The sequence below is a fragment of the Limulus polyphemus genome, unplaced genomic scaffold (genome assembly GCF_000517525.1).
Source record: "Limulus polyphemus unplaced genomic scaffold, Limulus_polyphemus-2.1.2 Scaffold841, whole genome shotgun sequence".
NCBI lineage: Eukaryota > Metazoa > Arthropoda > Merostomata > Xiphosura > Limulidae > Limulus > Limulus polyphemus.
This window is the reverse complement of record NW_013666451.1, coordinates 203,664-223,531: the sequence shown is the minus strand read 5'-3', so window position 1 is coordinate 223,531 and position 19,868 is coordinate 203,664. Positions and strand designations below refer to the sequence as shown.

Sequence of the window (19,868 nt, the reverse complement as noted above, 5' to 3'; positions counted from 1 at the left end):
GTCATCGAATTTGATTCCATAGTGGTTACTCCCATTGTTTCTTCCTTGGTATCCTTCCAAGTCCTGTGACCATTATCCAATTCATATTATGGTAGGACTTGCCAATAGATTTGCCTGGATTATATTTCTCTTCTCCGGATTTATTTTGTCTTTTCTGTGCATTTTCCTTTGTATTCGTCACCTCATCCTTTCCCTGGCTGCTCATTTCTATCATGTGTTGGAAGACTTCTTTGGTGACAGTATGTGGACTGCTCCCCCCCCCTACCTTTACGGCTTATTATCTTCACTAATTGGCAGTTTCTTGTTCCAGTGGATTTTGTCTTCCTCCAGTCACCAGTTTGCACTCCTCTGTGAGTGATAAGTAAACAATTAATTTTCTTTTTCTTTGCAGGGGCTATTCTCACATATTTGGATCCTACTGTGTGGTGATTGGTGCCTGACCAGGTATACTTAGTCTTAAATCTGCACTGTAAGACCTGTGATCAAATACCGTGACTGTGACATTGAGGCTCTTCCTACCACAGACCTGATGTACTATTCCAGATGCTGCCAGGTTTTGGTTGATTGACTCTGTCAATGTGTTATCTATGTTTTCAAAATACAGTATCATAACACATTACTAGGTCATGTTACACCCACCATTGAGATAAGATGTTCCTCAGGACCACTCATAGAAATACTTTGTACTCTTTTGCTTCATAAATATGTTCCTCCTTGACCTCATGTACTAATGTGGGTAAAGCAGACACGGATCACTGCCCCTCTATGATGATCTGTGGTATTTGACACTCATCCTACCACAGACATGATGTACAATTGTAAATGCCACCAGGTGTTGGATGGTGCACTCTGTTAATGTGATAGCTCTGCTTTTCAAAATAGGATATTGTGGTCAACCATTGCACTGTCTACAGTGCTGCAGTCCTCCAGACTCTCCATTACATTATTTTCCTTCTTCTAGTGGAGTATGGGAATTCTTGCCACTTACCAGTTCCTAACTAATGGGTGGTGGACCATAGAGGTCTGTCCTCCTGAATGTGTACAATACCTGATGTTTAATTCTAGATGTTGCCTGGTGTTGGATGTAGCACTGCCCATATATTTATACAGATATATATATATATATATATATATATTGCAGCTTGCCCCTCCACCTGAGGCACCCTCCTTCCTACCATCCACCAGATGTCGGTTCCTTGGGAGCAGTTGTTGGTTGGAGCTGTACCAGACTCGAGTTCTCACATGTGTTTGAATGGTTACCCACCTTCTACTGTGGATTGGACAATAAATTTCCATTGTCACCAGGTTTTGGACTGGAGATTCACCCCATATAGTCATCCCTCTTCCTACCTTCCACTGCATGTTGGTTCCCAGTGAATCTGATGTTGGATGTAGCTGGATGAGACATGTATTACTATTGATGTGAGGTTGGGTAACCTGAGGACTGGATGAAGAATTCCCAATGCTGCTAGGTTTTGGACTGGAGATGAACACCCACCTGGGACCTTCACCTTCCTACCATCTGTCGGATGTTGGCTTCTGGTGGATCTGGTGTTGGTTGTGTTGGAGGTGGGTGATTGAGGAGGTGAGTTCTTGGTATGGAAGCATCTCTTCTCTGTCGATACTTATTCTTGTGAGGGAAGGTAGAGGACCCTATTCCTCTTGTGAAAACTGATGTACAATTTCAGATGCTGCTAGGTGTTGGTAGAGGTTGAACTCCGATTCAAGGTCTGTTCCCCTAACTACTCTACACCAAAGGGTTCCATTATTTCTGTAACTTTTCTTGGATCATTCTTTTGTTTCCACCCTTTTTCATGACACATTACTAATGGGCGAAGTGTATTATACCTGACTCATAAGCGGTGCAGTCTTCCATGGGTGTGTGTGTGTGTTTAGTTTCTTCTCAAACCTCATGGTTTCTTTTGGGTGCTTCCTAAAGGAGCATCTTCTTCTCACTTGCCCTCCACCTGTTAAATGTGAGATTTAGCTTTTTCTGAGTGGAGGTAAGGTGTATCGTAAGTTAACATTTTCTTAAACTGAAAATGTGCTTCTGATAGATACTTACCTCTTCACACATTTCCCACTCGTCCTCTCCACTTCTGGTGTGGTTTGTGTGATCTGACCAATTTCAAAGTAGTTAACAGCTGCAAGTTTAGACGGCACTAATTATGATAGGGGTAGTGTTGCACTCCTACTGGTGGAGGGTTGCTGCATAATCATTTTCATGTTAATAACCAGATACCTCTTGTTAACATATGTGAATGTATGTGTAAAGGATCAAGGCTAGTGTCAAGCAAAAATTTGCACTGATAGAGGGCAGTATAAGTCAAGAAAGGTTTTTGTGAGGAAAGGTAAGTATCTATTGGAAATAGATTTTCAGTTAGGAAAATGTTAACTTTGTTAAACTTGGTATAGTCTTTTCACTATCTTTATAACAGTGCATATATATCTTATTTTATTTCATAAATCAACTTTCAATCATAAGAAGGTAGTAAAGAGAATCTTTCTTTAAATATTGGGAACTAGACTTAAGTTACAGGACTTTTCTTTATTTGAGTTTTTATGAGATATTGTACTGTAAATATTCTGATGTTTAGGTTGTCCATCCCTTCTTAGATTTTTACCTTTAAATAGTTAGTCATAGGTTTTGTTTTCTAATAGTGATGGGGTGACCAAATTTATTATTCTAGATGGTTTTCTTTGTGTTTTCTTTATTTAGATAGTAAATTTTCAAGCTTAATATTTATAGTTTTTTCGTACTAATGCTTACTATGTTGAAAAGTTTTTCTTTACAAAAATGGTGTGATCAGACTTGTATTCCTTTTCCTTTATATAGTAATATGGTGAGAGAGCATCTCTTTCCTCAGTTAGTAACTTGCTTAGATCCACGTTACAGGAAATTCATTGAATAAAATAGTAAAGTTTCAGATCTAGCTACTTGCTTTGTTTAATATTAGAATATATTTTTTTCTTTACATTGTAGAATGCTGGGATGTATATTAAATGGCATTTCTAACTGTGATGTACTTAGAATATCCTAGAGGATGTTTTTTCCCCATGAGAAGTAATATTTTCAGGACTAAAGTGAAGGATATTTCTTTACATAAATATTCAGATGTAAGTTAGAGGATGTTAAGTAATCAGACATACGTTGAGGGCATTTCTTTACTTAAGCTGTGATATGCTCGTACAGATTTTATATTATAGAAGATAGAGGGCATTCTTTACATAACTAGTGACTTTCTCCAAATATATTAGATAATTGTTTTTCTTAAAAGATGAATGTTCAAACTGTGTTAAAAGATTAATTTGTACTTTAATATATACATTTTCAGTCTTATTGTATAATTATAATTTTGCTCTATCAGATATTCCTCCACATGTTCATAATAGGGTTCTGTGATGGAAAAGGTATTTTACTTGGAATAAAAAAAACTACAGTGATGAAACATTATTTTGGTGCTGATGTGCATTAAAGCTTGGGTTTATCATTTTAGGTCAAGAATTCAAACAGAACCACACCTTCATATGCGTTATGAGAAAACAGATTATGGCTTAATGTGTTCTGCATCTGGTTATAAGGCCGGTAATGGGACAAGCTGCTATGGAGATTTTCTGTCATCATTTTACAGTAGGTTAGTAGTACCTTTTATGTATATGCAATATATTATTTACAATATGTTTAGGTTAGTAGTACCTTTTATGTATATGCAATATATTATTTATAATATGTTTAGGTTAGTAGTACCTTTTATGTATGTGCAGTATATTGTTTATAATATGTTCTAGGTATATGTAGTCTTTTGGCAGCAATACTTTTAACGTACATGTAGTGTCACAAAATAAATTGTACCTCAATTGAAGATGTTTTATTTCACTTAATAGTTAAATCTGGTTAGGTGTTGATGCTTGATTTTATTATACTGTTAAAACTTTGTGACAATCCTAACATTATGCAAGTTTTTGAACCCCTTGAAAGAAACATTAATTTTACCAGTTGCTAAAAGTAAGATAGGGAGTATATAAAAATTAGAAACCTAAATGAATAATAAGAAGTATGCACAACTTAAAAATTTTTAGTCAGTCAAAGGAAGGTTAACCTTTTACATTAGAGAGAATGATTGGCCAATGAAATTACAGTTTTTGAGAAACATTTAGGTAAGTCAGGAGCATAAATTATAAAGCAATGTAATGGAATACCAATATAAATGTTAAATCTTGAGACTTAAGGAGTATTGTTGTCTTTGGCATAATTTCAGTTTCAGAGACTGAAATTGCCATTCCCAGTTGAACAGAGTATTTTCTTGCATAATTGTTTTTCAAAATATTACAAACAGAAGAAGTATCTCATGATAATCTTTGTAACATTAATTTATTCACTAAAATATTAACTGGTGACACTTTTCAACTAGGAAAATTTTAGAAGCAAGGCTACAGTTTATTAGACCACCTTAATATTTTTCAACCGTGGAATTCATAGTCTATCTGTCTGCAACAAACTTTCAATGTAGATTAATATAATTTGTTAATATAAGGAAGACATGGTACTGAGATTACCTACTAGTAATTATATACTTTTCAAGAATCACAAGAAGATCTGTTTAAGCACAGAAATATCATGTAATTAGATGCCATTATATTATGGGCACAAGAATCAAGTGAACAATCAACAAATTCACTATTGATTTATGAAAGAAGTCAGTTAAGTCCTGATATGTATTTTGGTTTTACATGAAATCACCCGTCAAAATAATGAACATTTATAAAATGCTTAATTTTAAAATCAATAAGCTTTGTTACACACCACAGACTACAAAGAAAAATAATAATTGCATTGTAAGAATATCAAAAAGTATTGGTTTCACTAGAAAGTCATTCACCGAGGCTGACCAAAGATTTTTTATTCATCTATCTGAATTGTCTTTCAGGTGGTGCCAGTATAACTTGTAGACATCAAAAACCATAACAAAGTATTAAATTTAACAGAACTTGGTGTTAAAATAAGTACAGTTGTATTAATAAATTTCATATAAAAATGAAAATTTTGTTTTCTTAATTCATTTGATAACCCATAAGTATTAGTGTAGAAATACTATACCCAGAGATTAAATTGGGGAAAAACATTTTTAGACCAACCACATTGTATTGGAAAAAAAAATAAAACATTATGCACAATCCAATATAATTTGTAAATCTGCCAAATATTTCGTCCATGCAAATATAATGCTACTGTGACATGAGGTACAATGTTCATCCAAAATCCTAGCAAACATAATTTGAATTCTAGCTAGCTAATTTTTAGTTTTTGTTTCAAGTAGAGCTTTTGTTTTCAAGTAAGTTTGATGTTTTCATTTTGTTTTATTATAAGTTTTGAATTTTGTTTTTTATTCTTTTTAATCTTCTTCATATGCATTAGGCCAAATTTTGAATAACTTTTAAATGAATGATAGTGTACCCTCTAGAATTAAGCTTTATGATCCACTTCATGTTGATATCTCAGCTCTTAAGTAGAAGGGCATCCATTTATAAAAATCTCCATTTAAACAAGGTTTAAAAGTACACAATATTTGAAAAATGTTGAAGGCACCAGGCCTTACTAAAAACTTTCTAAATGTTTCACTGGGTCACAGACCCACCATCATTAGGAAGGAAAACAGCTTTGAAAAAACACATCAATATTTGTATCTTACTATTTTGCATAGTGCATGCATATTTACTGATAAACATACATGGTACTGCTACCTATGATTTCTCCTTAAAAAAGGATTCCTAGAATGAGTTTCTATAACTCCAGGACCCACACCTCTATTCCAAGTTACATTCAAGTACTTCTAATGATTATAATATATTTGGTTCATATTTGCTATTAGTATATTTAATCAACTTGATATCATTCCAATTAATACTATGGGAATAAGGATTGTTAGCTATGTTTTCTGCTGAAGCTAATTAATTTATTTTTTGTTTTTCAATAGCTTAGTTGTGCTCTTTAAGTAGTTGCATGTTTGGCTAATATAAGTTAGATCACGGTTACCTGCAACTTTATAAATGCCCCACATATCTACTAATGTAATTTTATTATTAAGACTAACCATAAAATGATTAGGTTTAACTAAGGTGAAATGTTATCCAACAGTTAATATATTTCCTTAACCACATTACCAATCAATAGGAAAATCATTGAATATATGGCAAACATACTTACTATCAACCTTTGTGATACCTTTGTCTAGTACACTTTGAAATTTTTAATCTGTTAATAATTGTTTTATAAAGTGTATAAATAATGTTACTATTAAATCCTCTGCCTGTCAGGTTTTTTTAAGTATGGATGTTTGGGCAGGATTCTTTATAGTAGGTGTCTTTGAGTTGGTGGTGGTAAATTTCAACAATAAACAAAAGGCACATGGTGTACTTGTTTTAAAATATTACATCAAAACAAGTCAACTGTATATACAAATATTTGTTGCACAGTTAATAACCACAGTTGAATCCAAATCTTTAAATAATTCTCTCTTTTTTTTTAATCAAAAATCCACACACGCTGGCTCAGTTACTTCATAACTCAATTGACAAAACAAATTCTTCTCTATTCTGTTATCACAATACAATCTGCGATTATTACACTTTAAAAGTTGCTACTATACACACACTTTATGGCTAAACTTACAAACACAGTCTAGATCTGTTTGACTATATCTCTCACTAACTTTCTCTTACTTACACTAACTTATTTACTTGCACTAACTTGATTTCTTATTTAGATACATATATATTGCCCAACTGTGGCCTAGAAATTTCTACAAACTATGAGATGTTATGATGTAACAAAACTCACTTAAAGCAACAAGAAAAATTCAGAAGGTTTGTGTAACATGACGTCAATTCACAACAGATGATTTGTAAGCAGCTACATAAACAAACTTGTCATAACTATTGCTTCTAAAAATAACTTACTTTAATGCTCACACAATATAAACTAAATAATACTCCTGTATTAAACTTAAAATGAACAGTCATGTATATTTAACATTGCCAATGGTAGTATGTTTTAAAAATTTAAATTCTGACACTAATCTTCTTTATATGAATACAACACCAGACATAAAAACTTTCACATTGGAGTAAATTGAATAAATAAATAACTATATATATATACAATTAAAACCACACACCTCAACAACCATCTTAAACGTTCTACAAGACTGTTACTCTTCACCAATTCTAACATCTTCTATGTAATGTTCATAATACTGCATATAAAAACTTTTGGTTTTAATTAAAACCATCCTCTAGCTCCTGAAACTATGACTTGATTGGTTATTTATGATTTTTCAGGTTATCAGTTAGCTAAAGTGGAAGAAAAGGTATTATCACAAGACTTAAAACTTTTTATCACTTCTAAAATATTAAATTATGTAGAATATTTTATAAATTGTTAATAGTTATTACAGAAATTAAAACATATACCATTAAGTGATGAAATTGTTTCATGTTGATAATATAATTACTGAAATTTCAACTTTAGTGGTTTCAAGATATTATAGATTGAACCCTAAGAAAGTTAAAAAAATTTATCTAAAGAAGAATTTTTGACTGTACAATGTCTTTGTGGTTAGAAAATTGTCCTGAACAGTTTAAGCCTTTATAATCTAGAATATATGTTGATGAAACCATTGTAGTTTTTAAAAATGAATTTCATATTCATAAATTTCAAAATTATTTGAATAGTCAACATAACAATATTAAATTTATAATTAAAGAACAAACTGTTAAACCTACTTTTTTTTAGAAACTAAGATTGTTAACTTAGGTAGAAGTTTGAGACTAATTGTTATCATAAACCAACATTTACTGGGCAGTATTTTTGTTCTGACAGTTTTTTACTTTTTGAATTTAAAAAGAACTTAATTCATAAAATTCATCTGGCTTATATTTAGTCCCTTTTCTGGATTTCATGGAGAAGTACAAAATATGCTATAAGTTGGAGAAAAATATTAAAATAGTTTTGAATGATAAATTTTATCTGCAAATTAAGTATAGAATTGTTTTCAAACCAATATATTGTATACATAATTAGTGTTTTAAATTTAAAGACAGAATTCTTATAAACATCACTCTCATATCATCTATAAATTTATATGTCCAAGGTGTAACCATGGCTATGTGGGCTCTACAATTTGTTGTTTGAGATTAAAAAATTAAGAGTATCTCCATATAATCAGTCTGCTATTCTTTGTCACCTCTTGCGAGACTGTAACATTAGAATTACTGCTGACAATTTCAGTATCTTTGAAAGTGCAACCAATGACAAGATGCTCTACACTAAAGAACATTTGTGGATACATGGTGCATCCTGAGTTGAACATAAACCAAAAAGCTTCCTCTATCCTTCTGATACTATGTATTGAGCATTGCCTGTGGATGGTTTAAGTAAAACTGAAAGCTTGCAAATACAGTATTGTTACGACAGCGGAAGTCATGTGACACTGGTAACACATCATGATATTCTAGTAGATTCACGTAGAAACGAGATGTGCGCTTTTTGTATATATAAGATCGGTAAGAAGTGACGGCAACAATGGAATTGAATTGCAGACAGAGATAGAGACGGACAATTTAGTCAAGCGCATGAATTGTTCGTTGTGAATTACAGCGTTTGTTTAAGTTATAGCGTGACTGTGGAAATTAAGTGTATTGCCAAGTTGTATTGAGAGAGAATAAACTAGTTTTATTTAAGAAAGGACTTGTATCGCTAAAATTTCTTCGGAAAGAATTTTTACGGAAAATTAACAAACGAACATAGAGGCGTAACAGTATTATGAATAAATAGTACATAGAAATACTTTGAATTGGTGAAGAGGAATAGTCGTGTAGAACTTTCAAGCAGGGTTTGCAGTTGGTACTGGTGGTACTCGGTGTCCAGTAACAGTACCAGTACTGGTTTATAGTATATCATATATTAAGAATAATATCAGTTATCACATGCCCCATCTTCAGAGTTTTGACTAAATGCCTCCTCTAGTATTTCAGCTTTACTTTTCACAGAATTATAAATGTTTGATGTGATAGTTTTGAGTTCATACTTCACTCGATAAACGAATCTCACCGTGAAAATCAAGAATAGCATGAAATGTGGGAAACTGGTGACTCCCACACTCTGGAAGAGAATGTAAATGTCCCTATGTGACTGATTGCACATTAGGTAGGTGTGTGTGTGTGATTAACCCTTAGCATGGAGGCAGGTCAAACTGCACATGTCATGACGCTTTAGTGAGTCACATTCAAAATTTATTTAAACTACTTAATTATCATGGTATATGAACAAACTTGATGTCAAACCATATATAATAAATCCAATTTCAATATTTATAAGTTTTGCATTTTTGTATAAGGAAATATTTAAAAACAACTCAAATTCCCCTAGTATGAGAATTTGGATATTTGTTCTTGAGCCATCTCCTCTTCTGGATTTTTTGTCCACCCCTAGAAAACTATGAAATGTAACACAGAATATTTTCTATAATTTCGTCATCGATATTCTAAAGCTATATTTTTAAATTCTTCAGTCTTATGGGGCTAAAGAACAATCAATGAAAATTCAGAAATCCCTTTCCACACCTACCTCTGACATGCTGTATTTTACAATTTGCTAATAGATTTTTCTGAGACCAACTCCCATTACATTTATAATCAATAGAAAGCTCAGATTTCAACTCAGTCACTGCCACAGTCATCATACTGCATGGGCTTACAGATAATTGACAGTTTGGTGTGATGTGAAAAAAACATTTCCCATGAGAATACACTAGTAAGAATAATTTAATTTCTAACTGCTCAAGTCACATGATTAGACAACCTTGTACTGCCAGTACTGTTGCAAACCTTGTTTTTAACACGGTTGCAGGGGTGTGTGGTTTCATCTCAGAAGGTTTTAACTGTATGTCTATTTGTTTAGTTATTATATTTATTTCATTATGATAATTTTCTTTTTTTTTCATGTCTGGTGTATTTACAAACAAGTCTAATAATTTAATGAGAAGTTATGTATATAATCTCAAGAATTATTATTTTTATCTTGAGACTATGTTCTTATAAAAACATGTATTTCCATGAACAAATATTTCAGGTTTTGTATACATACCTATATGGTGAAAGATGACATTTTTTGAGATCAGAAATAACACAATCTCTTTTGTGGGTTCATAGAAACAGAAAATGATTTTCTATAAACTGAAGGGATGAAAGTGACCAATATATTTTTCTCTCTTTTCATTAAAAGTTCTAAAAAAGCTAAGCTTTTATTATGTTTCATTTCTAATTTAAATTGTATTGTAGGATTTACATGTTTGTTGAATTCTATTAAAGTGTTTGTGCCATGATGCCACATGAGGAATCTGACATTAACAAAACTCATCCACACAATGGGTTTGAACAAAGCTATGTTTAGTGGCATGGATTCAAATTCAAGCATGAACTAATCACAAAGAAGTGGTGGGATTGGAAAGTCCATTGTTAAACCTTTCACACATTTGTAAAAAACAGTATCAAACTCATTATTAACATAAGAGTGAATTAAATTTATTATGTTCTGTATTTCTAATGCTATAAACTTTTTACTGCATGTTAATCTTGTTCCAAAATTTCTAAACCTTCTTATACTGAAACTTTGGTAAATAAAAAACCACATTTAAAGATGCTAGTTGGTCGGTTGATACCAAATAAATCTCCTTAGTTTTCTTAATAAAATGCAACAAGTTCTTAATGATATAGGTATGACACTTACTCAACCAAGCACACTTTCTAACAATAAATGTGGCAATTAAGTGAGAAGACAATCCTATATTGTTTACAATTGGGCAGTATGGAATACCAATTTTATATACTTTAGGCAGGGCATACAATCATAGTAAAATATAATTTTAAGATACAAGATTCGTTTTCTCATTAGACATTAATGTTATTCAGTTTTGCACCATATTTTTGACCTTATTATGAAAGACCATAATTGAGTCTTTATGTATTTCAACATAAAACTCATTATACTTTATTAACATACTTTCTCTCTCCCTCTTATCTACTATAACAATCTGTCCCTCTTTATCTGTTTTTGTGACACTATAAACTTTAACTGTATTTATTTATAGACATTTAGTTCCCCCTTATATTTAAATTTGACAGTTTTAATGTTATGAAATTTAAGTTTGTGGCATCTTCTCATTCCTTCCCACTGCTTGTCAGAGCATCATACTCGCTCATTTATTGAAATTGGCAAGAGCTGGGTTTCTCATCAAAATAGAGGAGTCTGTTCTTATCCCCACACAGTACGTCATACATTTAAGTGTATCTCTCAATTCACATCTCAGTCAGGCTCAACCTTCTTCTTTATGCCTTCAGGCCATGGAATAGGACATTTTTCTGATATGGTCATCTCTTTTTCCACCGGTTAATGCAGTTCTATGTCATTTGGGGATGTGGGTGTACTTGAAATCACTCCTTCATTTGAGTTGGGGCTCACAAGCATTCCCTTCAATGGAACATTTCCATCAGTGCTCTAGATTGTCCAGTGATCCTATAGGTCTCCAGTCTGCTTGATCTTGGCTGGTGGTTGAACAGAGACAACATGACAGTGGGTGTCCCTCTCCCATCCCCACATCCAGAGATGCATCTTTTTATGGATGCTTCTCTCCAGAGATAGGGAGCTTGTGTAGGGGATATGGAATTCAAGGGCTTCTGGATTGTAGAGGAATCTTCTCTCCACATCAGCCTTTTAGAACTTCTAGCAGTTCAACGACCTATGTCTGAAGCTCTTGAGTTATTGCAAGAGAAGGTGGTAATGCTTCACTCAGAAAATTCCACTAAGGTACCCTACATTTCTAAGCAAGAGGGCATTCACTCCAGGTCTCTCTGTTTTTAGACAGTATATTTTCTCTTTTGGGCTCACAATCATTAGATTGTTTTCCTTTGCTTGTCATGTTCCATGTGTTAGGAATTAAGTAGCCAATCAGTTATCCCAACAGAGATATTCCCACAGAATGGATGCTTCATTCACAAGTTTATCATTGGATCTGCTCTTGTCTCTGGAAGTCTCAGATTGATGCTTTCACCACTCACTGGAATGCCCAGCTCACATCCTTCTGGCCTTCTGTCCATATCCTTCTGGCTTTGTGCATAGATGTTTTCATCCAGGATTGGACAGGTCTTCATCTTTACATGTTTCATCTGTTATCCAAGGTTCTTGCATTGATTCACTTATCATCCTGTCGAGTTCTTCAAGTGGTGCCATATTGGCTGGGTTAGCCTTGGTTTCCACTCCTTTAGTATCTTCAGGAGTGCCAAACTCTTTCGCTTTCTCTTTGGCCATCTCTCCTATGTCAGTCTCGGTCGGACATTCTTCATTCAGTGATCACCATTCTCCAGCTTAATGCCTGGCTTTTATGCAGCCCATTGTACAACACCAGGGGTTGACCTCTCAAGTGGCGTCTTTATTAATGAGGTCCATTTGGTATTCTTCATTGGATGTTTATCAACAGAAATGGTTTACTTATTGTAAGTGGTCTCTCAGACATAGTTTTAATCCTTCTTGTCCTACTGCATTGCATGTTTCTCCATTTCTTATATGGTTATTCAACAAAGGTTTAGCACCTTTGTCCATTTCTCTGTATAAGATGGCTTTGTCTGCTACTTTTCATTTTTCTGGAAGACATAAAGATTTTTGTCCCTGGTTTTGTCATTGCTTCTAAAATCTTTTGGGGTTATCCATCCTCAACGTTCTTTCTAGGTTTCTAATTGAGGTATCTCGGTGGTTTTCCATTCCTTCTGTCATCCACCCTTTGAATCTTTGGCATCATGTTCCCGAGATCACCTTTTGATTAAAACTTGTTTTCTTCTATTGTTGGCTAGCAGACATCAATGTTCAGATGGGTTTGAAATTCATTTTCACAGGATTTTTTATTACCATTCCACTTATGTTCTGTTATATCTTGATAGGTCCTTTCTTCCCAAATGTCAGCACCTAGAGAAGAGGAAATGCTTTCTTTCCTATTCCTCTTCTCTCCAATTCCCATTTTTATGAATGCTTGGATCCAGATCTTTTATGTCTGGTTCGGGCTCTTAGATGTTATGTTGTGTACACTGAATGGTTTTGGGGTTCACATCACAGTTTGTTTATCTATTGGTTTCCTAAGGTGTCACATGACTTATCCCCTATCACTTTGACCAGTTGGGTTCATCAGTTGGGGCATATTACTTACTCTGGGCTTTCACTGGAGGAATGGAAACTTGTTTGTGTCTCATCTCATCAACTTCGCCATATCTTGATGTCCCTGGCAGCTCAGTTATGTCACCTACTGAAACAGATTGTACAGACTGATATGTGGACTATGCCTAATACATTTATATATATCATTATTTACATCATTTGGCAGTTGCCTCCTTGGAAGGTTTTAGGGCTACCTCTTGAGGCTATTCTTCAAGCCTCAGCTTGTTTGTAAAAAGAGGGAAGTGATTTCATTTCTTTTGTGTTTATTTCTGTTCTTTTTCAGGGTCCCTCTAATCTTTTTAATTTGGATCCCACTCTCTGGCACATGTTGCCTGGTCAACTGTGCTTGTTTCCAAATCCACATTAGCTACCAGTTGACCAATCTCAAATTTTTGGGTAGCCACAAGCTGTTGAGATAGGGTGTTCCATAAGACAACCTTGTTCGATTTCTGAGTGGTACACAATTATAACACAAAGACAAATACACTAGGGACTGCCACTCATGGACTATCATGAGATAAGCTTAAGGGGATTATGCTGCACATCCCTGCTGATCCCTAGATTGAATAAATTGGGGTCAGTATACTTTTCAACACATGTGGAATGTTACTTCCTGTGCCATTGGTTCAACTTAGTTTTTCCACATCCTCCTCAAATTCCAGGGACCTCTCAGGTTGGAGAGTTAAGATTTCAGTTTATAATCCTAGACCAGATAATCTGTTTCTTGACATTGAGTGAGGCATGACAGGTCCCATAATTCTGAGTTCAGTTTGTTGCATTTTGCACATCTTCAGTTTGGGTGAGGGTTTGTTCACTTTTGGGTTGCTTTCCTTCTCTTAATATTTTTCGTGGCTCAGCATGCAACATTTTGTAACTTTCAAGTTAGGTTCCAATAATACCACGTTACTAAAAAAGACCAAAAATAAAGCAGTCCTCATGCCCTAGCCACTACACCTTGGATCTCAATTTGGGTCCACAGCCCTATAATTCCAATGATGAGTTTTGGGACTTCATCTGCCTGGTTAGGGCCTAGATGAATCCATATTCTTCTAAAGATGTTAGGATTTTTTCACTGTGGCTTGTCAGCTTTTACTGCCCAGGAATTAGATTTCATGTTGTTTGGGTGAAGAGCATAGCTGTTCCAGAATTAATACAGACCCCTGATGTGCTATTACTATATCTCAATTTTGCACACCTATTTTCTACACAGATGCTTTGTGTGGACCTTTCTTTCACCAGCCCCTCCACCTTGACAGTTTGGGATTCTAGCTAAAGTGTGAGAGGAGGTGTGTTTTGGAAGTTAAAATTTTCCTATACCAAAAATGTACTTCTGATAATACTTACCTCTATTCATACACTTCTGCCATTCCTCCCCATAAAATGGCTGATTTCGGGTCTGTTAATTTGGACTGTCTTGAAAGTGAATAAGAAGTTATAATGGGGAGCTTTTATATGGATCTAGTATAGGGGTCCATTGATGTGGTGGAGAGAATAAGATTTAAATTGCTATGGGCAATATAGTGGGGTATAAAGGCTGGAGCAAGTGAGGTAAGATTCATACAAATGATTAGTTGGGCAAAGAAGAGAAACTTTCATTGTGAAAAAGCTAAAATGTGAGAAGAGTTAAGTATTATCAGAAATACATTTTTGGTATAGAAAAATGTTGACTTCCAGGTGACAGTACTTTGTGAGTTTTTTCCAGCCGATGATGGTTATCTGTGGGTAATTGAAATAATCATAAATCAAAAACTTTTAATCTTCATGTTTCTTAAGTTGTTATCCAAGTTGGCTTTCCAGGTATTTGGTTATACATCACCTTTACAATTAAATATTGGTCAAAATCTTCTTTTAAAGAAAGATAATAGGTAGCAGCACCATGTATGTTTAATGATTGGTCAATATGTTTGTATTATACAAAATTGTAAGGTATGAATGTCAATGTGTTTTTCAATGCTGTTTTTCTCCATAATGATGGTGAGTCTAACCCACAAAAACATGTAGGATATTTTCATTAACTTTTTCTAATAAATAATTTTTATACAAATACCATGATCCTATTCATTGATACCCCTTCTTCTATCCATTTAATGTTTGAATAGTTTATAGCCTAATTTTCATGCAGGTTTTATACTTCTCATTACACGGATCTTTTCTGTCTTTGACATATTTCTTGCAGACTGCTCTTCTTATAAGTTATAATGGGTTTCAAATAACCCCAGATCCTAAGCCAAAAGCCCCTTCCTCTCAGAATTTTCTGAATAATTTGGGAATATTTTCAGAAAGAGATCAAAGAAGTGAAAGGCAGTCCTCAAGGTGTTCCAACCATAATAAACTTGGAATTATTAGACCCTGTGTCTGCTGTTTGATTTAGATGGTCCAACATTAGATGTAGTGGATTGCCTGTAACCTGACCAACTGCAGCTAGGAAGCCCTTGTTTCAGAGTTACATCAGTCCTTGAACATGATAGAAAATGGAGCCCTCTACTGGGTGGAATTCATGACTTATAAATGTGGTACCCATGAAAACTTTGTTGTATATACTGATGAGTTGTAAAACATACCTCAGCATTACATCAGCCAATGAATTTGCACATAAATTCCCTCACAAGTCCATATTTCATCACTTGAGCATTGGAAACATTATGGCTTCTGACTGAATGAAGCTGTGTTAATGACAACAAGGTTCAAAATTGTAACTTTTTACTGAGTTGCTGGAGCAAAAAGAAATCCAGCAGCAACTACTGTGTCTCTACCAGACACACAGCACTCAGCCTGTGGTGACCCAACATTATGAGAGGCTGCAACAGATGGTTCCACTTTTACAGATACTGTATGGTATCTCAGTTCCAGCTGAACAACAGTGATATTTGTACTTGCTACTCTAGCTGTGTTATTAATAAAGATGTTGATGATATATGGTGAGAAAGAAGAGGTACCTATTATAACTGTGAACAGTTTGGTCAAAGATATTGTAGTTAACCTTTTTGTGTTCCTATACAGGAGTCAGCACATCTACCAAATAAATCAAATATTTGGCAATAGGCTTGAGGAACATGAAAGCAGAATTAAGACTGCTTACAACACTCACATAGCTTGAATGGGTAATTAATAAAACTATATTAGAAATTTAATATAACAACAAATGTACAATGTTTCAACAAGATTTTTTCATAATCAGGTCAGTAATGAAAATCCAGATGTACTTTCTTACTGGCAGGTGAGAGCTTTTCCTTTTGTAGAGTGTCCAGATCTTGAACATAATGTTGCCATGAAACCTAGTCCCAGCCTTGACAACAAATCATTCAAATGGTGAATATTTCACTGTTGGATGGATGCTGAAAATATAAACAAAGAAAGTTAAAGGACTTGGAATTGTTTAGCAACTACTTGTTATTAAGCAAGGTGGAGTGAGGCCATCGTTGATCAGTGAATGTTTTATGGAGGTGCATAACCTCTGACAGTTTCTCTAATAATTAGAGATATGGAAGGGAATTCTATACCATTGCTACATCCAGTGCATGCATCATGCATGCCTAACCTGTGATGCCGCTAATGGTCTGTAGATCTTTGAGCTCTGAGATTCTCTGAACTTTACAAAATATTCTTATTAGAGGACACCAGGCAGTGTATTGCACTACAGCCAACCTATGGAGATATTTTTACTGGGGCATTCTCACAGAGATTTAGAGTAATAATGTAAACACTGCATTTCTTGTGGAACACTGAGAAAAAATCGTTTGCATAAGGGAATACTCTTTAAGTGAGTTGTACATCATTTCAAAGAATAACCATGGTTAGTGTTGCACCCCAAAACAAACCATGATAATCAGTACATTCTAGCTGTGATTGATTACTTCACTTAATGTGATGAAGCATATTCATTGGCTGATACAGTGGTTCAAACTGTTTATGAATTATATGAATGACAGATAGCTTATTTTAGCAGTGTGTAACTTTAAAGAATAGTTAAAACTAACATGTAATAGTTTTGTTTTGATGAAATTTTAAACATTTCATGTGTTTTCAAACATGGAGAGATTTTTTTTCATGTTATCATATCATATGTAGGGTGTTATTTAGTTTAATGCTCTTTCTTTCCATTTTTAATGCACACACGCACACAAAGGCAACAAAATCAGTAAAGCTGACTTGAGCTTTGGTCTCTGCCATGCTGTCAAGAGAGAGAAGTGATGGATGGTACTATATTCTGTGTACATTCCATTCTTTAAGACTTTCTGCAGTATTTCAGTTGTAGGCTGAAAATTAATTTGCTGCAATTGTCTTTAATTTTTTTACCTTTTACCACTTGGTAGAATGTCATGTGGGGTGCTGTTCTTACGATACTTGAGAACTAAGTTTGTAAGGAGAATGACACTCAACCACAACGTGTAGGCACAAATAGTTGGTAAAGTATAGAGTATGTAGTATAGTACAGAAGTCTGCCAAAAATTCTGTAGTAGAAAGTACTCTCTTTTAGACAGTATGTATGAAACATTTACCTTCAACTGTACATTGTAATTTGAGAAAACTTCAGTGTGTAGTTGGTATGTAGGTTTCAGTAATTGCCACTCTAAAAGTTTGGAGCTGGCTTGACTGGGTAAGGAAGAAAACTATTATAAATGTATGTCATACATTTATAACAAAGTTTTCTTCATTACCCAGTAAAGACATCTCCAAACTTTTATTTTCTATAAAGTGGGTTCTTTGTCATCAAATTTCAATTACCACTCTATACTGAAACCTACACTCTTGGCCTGTCATAGGATAAGTTTCTTCTGGTAATCCAAGTGTGACTTTTTCCCAGCAGAAGACCTGACAGTGCCAACCTTAGCAGGGCCTATTCAGTAGCAACATGAGAAAATTAAATAAGAAACATCTGAGCTGCTAAAGACACAACAGTATGTAATATGTCTATTGGAGGAGTGCCATGAGAGACATTGGCATAAGAATGCGATTTAGACTCCCCTTCAATAAGAAAATAGCTTGCAGAACCCAAGTAATCAATATGTTAAGTTGCCAAATTGTAGGACCATGGATGAGCTTCTTTGTGGTTCATATAAAGATTCACACTCTACAAAGAATATATAATTGGCTGAGAAGTACAAAAGCACCATAGGATAGCCAACATTTTCTCCAGCTGCAGCTATACCTGCAACAGGTTTAGCTGCTTTAGTCATCCTTAACAGGTCAGATTGGGACACAGGAGCTTCCACTTGAGCCCCTTGAAGGAGTTTGAAACTAGAGTATTGAAATACTTGTGGTGTCACTGCTAAACACACACACACACACACATATATACATATACATATATAACCTACAATTTATTTATTGTACATGTAGATGTACGCAACAACAAGTAAGTGAACACGCCAACAAAGTTCTCATATAACAATGTAAAATTGTACCATTTGTACAAAAGGTATCATTTTAAAGTGAAAATGTCTGAAGTTATGGCTCCCAAAAGCATTGGAGATATTCTGTCTATCAGACATAATCAAAACAAAAGATGCAGAGCTAGTCAGCATGTAACTGAAAAAAGGGGGATTAGGATCTGGGTGCTAGAATCCACAACTTCTCCAGATCCAACTATCACCCACCATCTATAGCCAGTTGTGGGTATGATAGTTATCCCTAAAAAACCCATAGAAATAAGATATTAAACCACCCTTGATTTATATCATACATCATCCAACCTTCTCCTTAGTATATTTACTCTGATATTAAATTATGAAATATACAACCTTACTGTACATTTCAAGTAATAATATTGACGCTTTTTCACTGCAAGAGATTAATAACTATTCAATATAGTATAAGCAGTAATACTTCAAATAATATTTCAGTTAATGTTTTTATTATTAACTATAAACTATAAAAAGATGTAATACAGTTTATTTGAAAAACTGTATACATAAATATAGACAGAATTGATAATAAGGTGCTGATTTTCACCCTCATCTCATTTCTTCTATCATTCATTCACTATTATTTTATTTTTTTAACATTAACTTGTCTACTGGTACTTAGCCTAGCAAGCTACTTACCAGGAAAATGTATTAGCTACTTTAAATACTGAGAAAAAACAGTGCTAGATACTTAACTTGTCCAGCACCAACACTTTATCAATATTATGTTGACAAAAAACCAATATGTACAGTGAACGATGTAATATACCTATTAACATGTGGTATATGCGATCTTAAATATGTAGGTCAAACTACAAATCCTTTACATCTGAGAATTAATTTGCATAGATCTCAAAGTAAAAAAGGTTTCCCACAGTCAATTGAAATAGACCATTTTAACAGACATGACTTTTGTCATATTAAAATTACTATCTTAGAATAAGATCACAATGTTGACATTCTAATGGAAAGGGAAGAGTATTTTATATTAAAAGAGAACACTCTTTATCCTTATGGTTTAAATCAGAAATTTCAAAATAAAACTACTGAATCTTTAAGTAAGTCTAATTGTATTTGATGATTGTTTTACATTGATGTCTACAATAAGAAAAAAAACTAGAAAATGAGGGAAAGATAAAAAAATATGTAAAATGGATTAATTTCAAAGCATTTTGTAGAAAGTTGGATTCTATTTATACTAA

At 34.0% G+C, this 19,868-nt stretch overlaps 1 protein-coding gene across 2 annotated transcripts in view; it reads left to right on the top strand.

Moving 5' to 3' along the window:
- Window positions 1-19,868, top strand: part of LOC106460816 (5-oxoprolinase-like) — a 356,751-nt gene that overhangs the window by 172,934 nt on the left and 163,949 nt on the right. For both annotated transcript variants that reach the window (XM_022387614.1, XM_013920558.2), the window contains exon 15: window positions 3,498-3,635. In XM_022387614.1, coding sequence (XP_022243322.1) covers window positions 3,498-3,635 — 138 coding nt within the window. The remainder of the gene's footprint in view (window positions 1-3,497; window positions 3,636-19,868) is intronic.